The following is a 9,906-nucleotide window of genomic DNA, read 5'->3' as shown; positions in this document are numbered from 1 at the left end:
TAGCGGCATGAAAAATACTCTGTACTAAAGCATTCACCAACAGCTTCAATTTGATATCCATATTGTACAAACACATTCTAGAGTCCACGTTTTGGTCTCTACCTCGAGACCTTAGTCACGGAGCGGCATGAAAAATACTCTGAACTAAAGCATTCACCAACAGCTTCCATTTGATACTCATATTGTACATACACGTCCGAAGGTTACCCGGGTCCACGTTTTGACCTATATCTTTATTCGAATTTTTTTCACCTTTTAAACCTTCCCTAGACCTCCACGAATAATTCAAGACCAAGATAAGATAAATCCGTTCAGCCGTTCTCGAGTTTTAGCGAGACTAACGAACAGCAATTCATTTTTATATACATATATAGACTAGCAAACCCGGCCCGCTTCGCTGGGCAAAGACACGGCGGGTCCACGTTTTGGCATATATTTCGAGACCCTAGTCATCAATAGGTATGAATATTACCCCGTATTAAAGCACTTATCAACAGCTTTCATTTGATACCCATATTGTACATACACAACCAAAGGTTACCCGGGTCCGCGTTTTGACCTATATCTCGAGACTCTATCTACCAATAGGTATCCAAACTATACGGAAACCATCTTCAATACCTACTTAACAATGTGTGTAAGTTTGGTTTAATTCGGTGCAAAGACACGGCGGGTCCACGTTTTGGCATATATTTCGAGACCCTAGTCATCAATAGGCATGAAAATTACCCCGTATTAAAGCACTTATCAACAGCTTTCATTTGATACCCATATTGTACATATACAACCAAAGGTTACCCGTGTCCACGTTTTGACCTATATATCGAGACCCCAGTCACGGAGCGGCATGAAAAATACTCTGTACTAAAGCATTCACCAACAGCTTCAATTTGATATCCATATTGTACGAACACATTCTAGGGTCCACGTTTTGGTCTCTATCTCGAGACCTTAGTCACAGAGCGGCATGAAAAATACTCTGAACTACAGCATTCACCAACAGCTTCCATTTGATACCCATATTGTACATACACAACCAAAGGTTACCCGCGTCCACGTTTTGACCTATATCTCGAGACCCCAGTCACGGAGCGGCATGAAAAATACTCTTTACTAAAGCATTCACCAACAGCTTCAATTTGATATTCATATTGTACAAACACATTCTAGGGTCCACGTTTTGGTCTCTATCTCGAGACCCTAGTCACGGAGCGGCATGAAAAATACTCTGAACTACAGCAGTCACCACCAGCTTCCATTTGATACCCATATTGTACATACACAACCAAAGGTTACCCGCGTCCACGTTTTGACCTACATCTCGAGGCCCCAGTCACGGAGCAGCATGAAAAATACTCTGTACTAAAGCATTCACCAACAGCTTCCAGTTGATATCCATATTGTACAAACACATTCTAGGGTCCACGTTTTGGTCTCTATCTCGAGACCCTCGTCACGGAGCGGCATGAAAAATACTCTGAACTACAGCATTCACCAACAGCTTCCATTTGATACCCATATTGTACATACACATCCGAAGGTTACCCGGGTCCACGTTTTGACCTATATCTCGAGACCTTTTTTTTAATAAGAAGTATCCTATGTTACTTCTAACACCTCCAATAACATGTGTACAAAGTTTCATAATAATCGGTTAAGTAGTTTTGGCGTGAAAGCGTAACAAACAAACTTACATTCACATTTATAATATTAGTAGGGATATAATTGGCGCGTACACCCTTTTGGGGTGTTTGGCCGAGCTCCTCCTCCTATTTGTGACGTGCGTCTTGATGTTGTTCCACAAATGGAGGGACCTACAGTTTCAAGCCGACTCCGAACGGCAGATATTTTTTATGAGGAGCTTTTTCATGGCAGAAATACAATCGGAGGTTTGCCATTGCCTGCCGAGGGGCGACCGCTATTAGAAAAATGTTTTTCTTAATTTTGGTGTTTCGAACCTACGTTCTCTCTGAATTCCGAATGGTAGTCACGCACCAACCCATTCGGCTACGGCGGCCGCTAAATTTGCTAAGCTAAAATTGGGGTTTAGAAAAATGTACCTGCTTTATTCCTATTATTTGTATTTCCGTAGCCAGGATTAGGGCCATGGACCAGAAAACGCGATGCATTTTTTAATAGCTCCCCAAAAATGTTTCTATCGTCCCGAGTCTGCCATCTTTTATTGTGATTCTACACTCAAAAAATCATGTAACGTGAATAAACCAAGCTCGTACATACGTAAATATATGTGCTGAATGGCATATTTTGGAAAACCTGTAAATAATTCATTATTTTTGGTGATGGGTCAGCTTCATCACATCAAACAAAATAAAGAGAACACCAAATACTCATATTGTTTCAATATTGGAATACTTAGCAAAAAACATATACGTGCGAAAAAGATGACGCAAAATTAAGCACCCTGTCGAAAGAATTATAATTTTGGCAAATCGTGCCCTACGTCAATCAAATTTGCCTCTTGTGAACTAGACAGCTGGACTATTGTACAAACAGATAAGCAATGGAGCGCGTAAAGGTCAAAATAAAGATTTCCTTCACTCAAAATCATTTGTTTTTAGTAGTTATAAGTTATTGGGTATGGGAATAAGTTTTCGTCCTTTTTTAACCAAAGGTTCGAATTATTTAAACAATTAAATAATATATGATATTATGTGAAGTCTGTGCCATTGGAAGCTATAACTTTACTCCATTTTTCAGGCAGCATACGGATTCCTCTGACGAAAATTTCGACTTCTTTTGACTTGATCCATTCATTGAGTCAGTTGGCGATGCCCTTGTAAGAAGTGAACCGCTCTCCAATAAGGGTTGACTGCATTGATCGGATCTGTACCGATTTAGCAACGTATGGTCTGGCGTTGTCATGCAGGAAAATCAGTTTGACATGTCTGCCGTTCCGCTTTGGGGTTATCATAATAGATCCATTTTTCACAGTGACGATGTGATGCAGCCTTTTCTGCCTTTCAATAAGTACATCACACGGCACCCAACACTTCTCGATATCCCTCTCCTTTAATTGATGTGGGACCCAGTTACCTGCTTTCTGGATTATTCCCATCGTGTGCAAACACTTACTGACGGTTGATCTGTCAACATCCAACTCTTTAGACAAATCATCAAGGGTTCGACATGAGTCTTCATCCAATAATTGTTGTAGTTCAGTATGTTCGAATTTTTTCGGAGCCCCCTCGCGATCTTTATCACTTACGTCGAAATTGCTACTTTGGAAGAGTCGAAACCACTCTTTACAAATTGTATTTGACGGCGCGTGATTACCGTAAATACTGCTATCGAGACCTCACATATACACCTTCAAATAACTAGCATATTACTAAAGCGAACACAAAAATAGTATCAGCAGACACACCTCTTTTACGAGGGCGGAAACTTATAGTCCGGTCAATTTAGACATTCGAAGCTCCTAATATTTATAACAAGGTGAAAATGGATTAAATTGTACAAAATATATGTAAAAACAAAATTTTAAAGCTCCCAATCGATCCGGCTGGGGGGAAAAATTGACTCGAGGTCAAAGGCTAAAAAATGGGCTTTTCGTGAATTTCTCGTAAACGGTCAGTTTTATCGCAAAATTAGCTCAGACAAAAATTGTAGATCATAAAATTATCTACAAAAAAGGTATCACTGATTTTTTCCCTAAATAGCACCGTTTCTAAGATATAACGAAGTATCAGACGTGATATTATCGCTTACAAAGTACTCTCCATCAACTGCAACGCATCTATGCCAGTGAAAGCTTTGAACCAGTTCTCGAAAGATTTGTGGAACTCTATTTTTGTTTATATATTTATATTTTCTTTATCGCAGGGAGCATTTTAGGTGAATTCGATGGCTGTTGGATGGTATTCGTTTCGTTCTTGGTCAAAAATTCGCGGATGATGATGGCACTATGCGACTGGGCGTTAATGGTGCAAAATCCACCAGTTGTTTCTTTTTTGTCGAATTACTTCACGTAAACGTCTCATAGAAATAATAGTCCTTATTAACTGTATGGCCTTCCGGCAAAAATTCGTAATGTACAATACCGCTGTAATCTATAAAAGCCATGAGCATTTTTTGACTGAAAACGACATGTTTTTGTCTTTGGTTTTGGTTCATTCGGATCTCTCCTCTCACTCGCCTGATGTATAGGTTGCATGTCGTGCTCATAGACCTACGCCTCATCTCTAGTAATGACACGTTTGAAGAATGTAGGGTTGGGTTGGTCGTAATAATGTGTTTAGCGATATCAAGGCGGTTCCTCTTTTGCATGAAATTCAGGTCCCTTGGGATCAACGAGCAACTTTGCCGCAACACGGCCCAAACCCAAATCATAAACTACAATGTCTTTAACGGAACCATAGGTAATGTTTAAGTCCTCTGTCAGCTCTCTGATAGTTAATTTGCGGTTATTGATCACCTTTTCTTTCACTTTATTGATGTTTTCATCAGTTTTCGATGTCGACGGGCTGCCACTGCATTCGTCATCCTCGATGGATTCATGATTTCTTCTGAAGCGCACATATCACTCATAAACGATTGGCGGCTGTTTTTATTAGAGTATCATTACCGAAACAGCTTTCCAACATTTTTAAGGTTGTCGTACTATTGAAACCATTTTTAACACAAAATTTAATACAAACTATAAAAAATATTAATACAAACTTATAAAACTGTAAAAAATCAAGACGGCTTAACTTTTGTAAAAGTCAAGCAAGGGCGATAGAATTTTGGTAGGAATGTTGATCACAAGGTGGTATTATTGAACATTTGTATATTGGCAATTTGAAACTCTAATTGAGAGAAAACAGGTTTCTAGCGCTGCTATACTTAAAGAGCGCATAATAGAAGCCTGGAGAAAGGATATAACATCTTTTGAGCTGACAAATTGGCTGACTTCCTAAACGTCACGATGCAATGTGTACTGCGATGCGAAATCCATTGCGATGCAATTTTTCGATACCACTGCATTGCTTTGCATACATCTAGGTGGCAGCATTGTTTCATTTAAGAACACAGCTGATGCAATCAAAATGGATGTGACGGTGAAAAAATTAGCAATTTGCTCTTTCGCTGAGTTATTTAGTGAAAATCAATCCAGTAGTGATTTACTTATTGCAAAAAAGATGAGAAAAAGACACAAATTGATTTTTCACTTGTGGAAGACGCAGAGAATCGCGAGAAATATTCCAAAATGCAAAAAGTTTCTCGAGTGCATTGAAGAAATGCCCAACGATGTCTTTTATAGCCATTTCAGGATGCAAATACAAACATTCCAGGTAGTATACATAAATAATAAATATTAACGTAGTTTTATATTAATATTTTATATTTCAGACTCTTTGCGAAATAGTACAACCCTTTTGGCCGGCAAAAAATGCAGGACGTCCCAATATACCATTGAAGCTAGCATTGCATATTACGCTTTGGAGATTAGGAAATCAAAATAGTTTCCGTGAATTAAGTAATATATTTAACGTTGGTATTGGTGCTACTTATCGGGTATTTTTCAAAACGATTAAAATCTTATTAAAACTAAAAAGTCGTATCATAAAATTTCCCTTGACCGCATCAGAGCGTCGGATTGTTATGGAAAAATTTCAGGCAATGCGCAGCAACCCATTTCCGTTTGTCCTAGGATGCGTAGATGGGACACACATCAAAATCACCCAACCAACGCAAAGCAGCATCAGTTTTTATAATAGAAAAGGCACATTTTCAGTAATAGCGCAAGCTGTTGTGGATAGCGAATTGCGTTTTATCGACGTTTTTGCTGGATATCCTGGGAGGTGTCACGACGCTTCCGTGTGGCAAAGCAGCCCTTTACGTCAAGCAATAATAAACGGAGATATTCCCTTTCCTCCTGAGTGCCATTTGCTGGGAGATGCAGCTTATCCACTGGAGAGATTTCTTATGGTACCATATAAAGATACCGGCTTTTTAAGTGAGGGACAACAAAGATTTAATACTATTTTAAGTAGTACAAGAGTCTGCGTGGAACAAGCGTTTGGAATTTTAAAGAAAAAGTTCCGTATACTGAATTTCATTGAAATTCGCAACATCAAGCTTGTAAAAAATATTATAATTTCATGTATGATACTCCATAACATCATTATAAATAACGAAAGTTTTACCACTTCGGATCTTCCTGATATATTAGAAGATACAAGTACGGAATCCCGAGCAGACATCGAAGAGTTGGAAGGTAGATCAAAACGAGATCAATTAACCAATTTATTATCAGCTTAAAACTTTAGTTTTTACAAAGAGCAACCTGAACTTTAAATTTCATTTTACGACATACATATGTATACGTACATTCCTTTAACATAAACAAAATAAAACTAATATCAACTAAAAATAAAACTAATGTTTTGTATTTCAACACATTTATTTTCTATTATTATTCAGGTTTTAACCTATTCAGGTAACAGTTCAAATGTAGCGTTTTTGTTTCAGTCTTTATGTTACCAAAATAAAATTAACATAAAAATTGTTTTATTAAAAATTTAAATTAATAGGAAAATCACTGCATGTTTGATAACAACTCTCGCAATTTTTTCATTTCTTCTATTTTCAAGCGTTCAATTTCCAACTTCTCTTTTTCCATTTGCAAAAACTCCTCCATGTACTTCTTGTCTGTCTCACAAATATCACTCATAATTTCCTTAACATCACGTTTAGATCTCTTTGAAGTGAAAGCAGGTTGCTCCTCACTTTCAGACAATTCTAATATTGATGAATCCAAGATATCTTCAGGAACCACAATATCTGCGCGTGTGCCGTAAATTTCATCAAAAAGATCAAAAAACTCCCAATTTGTCGCACCTTGCCCAGATGTGTTGTTCCTTTTTTTAATGCGCCTATAGGTTACCATTAGATTTAAAAACTTTCGAGTTATATCGTCACGAGTGAATGTCAGTCCTGGTTCAGTTTCTTTCATTTTAAGGAGCACCTGCTGCCACAAAACTGTCTTTTTGCGTTTTTTGCCCGCAAACTCCGGTTCACTTTCCAGCCTGGTCGTGATCAATAACTTGGTCAAATTGAATGTCCACTTCTTTTCACTAAAATGTAAATAATAAATAAATTAGTTGGGTACAACTCAAATTATTTTACAATTAAGCACATTTACTTACGTTTCAACCTCTGCCATTTTAATTGCCTTTTAAAATACAAGTATCACAAAATTTAGTGATGCGCAAATTTCGATTACGATGCAAGTCGATACCTGATGCATGCATTTAGGAATTTTCGACGGTAACGTATAATCGACTTTTGCATTTAGGAACATTTGACTTTGTACTTATGCAGCGCAAATGGCATTTAGGAAGTCAGCCATTTAGTTTCCACGTCAGTTTTAAGTGGTTATTGCTGCTAACGGGGGACCAAGTAAGTACTGAAAAACAACATTATCTAGGTTTATGGATCTAAAGTTTTCACACTTAAGTAAAATATGTTTGTTTTCCCATAACTTTGTTATTTTATGTTGAGGAACTTTTTTGTAGTTTTTTTTTTGTATCAACACAGTTTTCAATAAACTATATGGACTAATATAATAATACAATAAACTAACGGAAATAGAGATGAATGTTAGCTTTTGTCTAACACTGTACATACTTTGTACGGAAGAAATTGCGTGAAACTATGATAATTTTTTAAAATTTTTGTACAATATGCTTGAAATTTGGATTTGATTAAACAACAATAAAAAAACAAACATTATACATTAAGCTGGCCAAATTGTAGACCTACTATTATTTTCACCGTAGTTGTGTGTACAAAAATATATGCACAGGGTGAACGATATGTAGTGTTACCTATTCAAAACACGATAACTTTTTTGTTTGAAATTAGTTTTTATTGATTTCAAAGACAAAATTGTTGAAAAATGATTACTATTTTAACATATATTCACTTTAGCTCGATATGACCACCTTTTGCGTTGACTATAGCCTTTAAACGGTCAAAAAATGAGTTGCATGCTGCACGAATGTGATCTTGACCCATACTGGCATATTTTTTTAGTCCTCACCTTGCTCTCCAAAATGGACCAGATGGAATAGTCCATCGGATTTGCGTTTGGCGAATTCGCAAGCCATTGTGTGGACGAAATGAAGTGTGGAACATGATTTTTTAACTATTCTTGGTTCACACGAGCTTGATGAGACGGTGCCGAGTCCTGTTGGAAGGTCCATGGTCTACGACCGAAATGTTTGCGTGTCCACGGCTCCAAAGCAGCTTCTAAAACATTTTCCCGATAATAAGCCGCATTCACTTTGATGCTCGATAAAAACGATGGAGAGCGTCCATCAGCGGTCACTGCGGCCCAAACTATTAGTTGCGATGGGAAATTGGTTCGAGTGGCCATACGTATGCTCAAATTCTCGTATGAGCGTTTGGTCAAGTAAACACGATTGTTTTGAGTGCTTATGAACTGATCAATTGTGACTTTTTTTCATCAGAAAACACAATGTTAGGAAATTCACCACGTTCGTGCAAGCGCAAGAACTCCTTTGCTCTTTCGCATCCAACTTTTTTTTGCTGGGGTGAAAGATCGTGTGCTTTTTGGAACTTGTAAACCTTGACCTTGAGCCTTGAATGCTGTCTTGCGATATTTTCAGTTCTTTGGCCATTTTTCTTTCACTTCGACGTGGATTTCGTTCAAGTCGAGCCTTCACTTTCCGAACCATTTCTGGCGTTGTTGCGGTTTTTTTTGGTCCACCTCCATAGCGTTTTGCAATGCTACCAGTATCATTGTAACGTTTTATAGTGCGATACACAAACATTTTCTTTACTTTGAGGTGACTGAGCTCACGAACAATGGCTGGTTGTGATTTTTCAGCCAAATATAACGCAATCACACTATTACGTTTGAATTCCATCACAGAAAAAAAAAATTCAACAAAACTGAGACGCAAATGCTTTTGATGGCTTATAAACAATATATTGAACTGTCTTTAGAACAATTTTGACGTTGATGTCATGAGCTGTTTTACAGATACAAGCAGTGCGAAGTTGGTAACACTTCATATCGTTCACCCTGTACATATGTTTTATATTTAATAAATTGATTTAATGAGTTGTTAATTGTTATTCAAATATGAGCGTCTTACTACATCATCAGAAATCTAATTTCTAGCACCGTTTCCGCTCGAAACTGCTCTTCATTATACTCATCCTTATTTTAAGCTATGATCTCAGTATCAAGACCAATCTGGTCTTCAATTGCAACAAGCAGCGCAACAAGGAACGCAACAAGCAACGCGACAAACTCTAATAAAGAGAAGCATTTTTTCATGTCTTGCAGCTCTCTATAGTAAATCTCTGCTTCAATAAGCCAAAAGTTACGAAAAATCTATTGCATAAACATGCGGAATCGTCTAATAAATAGTAGTTTGAAAAATTAACTTCTTATAAATACGAGGTGTGGTAAAAAAATAGGGTGAATGTTAATTTTTCTCAGAAAATATTTATTTATTCATCAATTTCTATTTTATCTCTTAATAATATAAAGTAAGCCCCCTCAGATATAATACACTTGTGCCAGCGTTTTTTCCAATCCTTGAAACAGTTCGGATATGCACATTTTGGTATGGTCTTGAGCTCGCGCAGCGGTTCGGTTTTTATCTCCTAAATCGCAAAACACCGTCCTTTCATGGATCTCTTCAATCTTGGGAACGGAAAAAAGTCGCAGGGGTCCAAATATGGTGAATACGATGGCTGAGGCATGATAACGGTGTTGCCTTTGGCCAAATATTCTCTCAAAAGCAAAGATGAGTGAGCAGGTGCATTTTTTTCGTATTGCTTCACGCGAACGGCGCATAATTTCAAGGTAATACAGGGTAGGCCATTTAAAGCGGGCCCATTTGTTTCTGAAAAAAACATTGAAAA

General features: G+C 37.5%; 2 protein-coding genes across 2 annotated transcripts; one reads left to right on the top strand and one right to left on the bottom strand.

Annotated features, from left to right (window-relative positions):
- Positions 1-4,939: 4,939 nt before the first annotated feature.
- LOC129249226 (uncharacterized) lies at positions 4,940-6,354 on the top strand. The gene is made up of 2 exons (XM_054888912.1): positions 4,940-5,294; positions 5,353-6,354. The coding sequence occupies exons 1-2, from the start codon at positions 4,962-4,964 to the stop codon at positions 6,262-6,264; spliced, it is 1,245 nt and encodes a 414-aa protein (XP_054744887.1). The 5' UTR covers positions 4,940-4,961; the 3' UTR covers positions 6,265-6,354.
- Positions 6,348-7,331, bottom strand: LOC129249227 (uncharacterized). Its single transcript, XM_054888914.1, has 2 exons — positions 7,152-7,331; positions 6,348-7,079 (listed from the first exon to the last, which is right to left on the bottom strand). Exons 1-2 carry the CDS (start codon positions 7,166-7,168, stop codon positions 6,542-6,544), a joined length of 555 nt encoding a protein of 184 aa, XP_054744889.1. The 5' UTR covers positions 7,169-7,331; the 3' UTR covers positions 6,348-6,541.
- Between the last annotated feature and the right edge of the window lie 2,575 nt (positions 7,332-9,906).

This window comes from Anastrepha obliqua, chromosome 5 (genome assembly GCF_027943255.1).
Source record: "Anastrepha obliqua isolate idAnaObli1 chromosome 5, idAnaObli1_1.0, whole genome shotgun sequence".
Lineage (NCBI taxonomy): Eukaryota > Metazoa > Arthropoda > Insecta > Diptera > Tephritidae > Anastrepha > Anastrepha obliqua.
This window is presented reverse-complemented; position numbering and strand designations above follow the sequence as displayed.

What these genes read in the sequence shown, in the direction of transcription:
- LOC129249226 (XM_054888912.1), top strand. Translation starts at nt 4,962, where the DNA reads ATGCAATTTTTCGATACCACTGCATTGCTTTGCATACATCTAGGTGGC. An exon ending in TGCAAATACAAACATTCCAG is followed by an intron (nt 5,295 to 5,352) that starts GTAGTATACATA and finishes TTTATATTTCAG; the next exon opens with ACTCTTTGCGAAATAGTACA.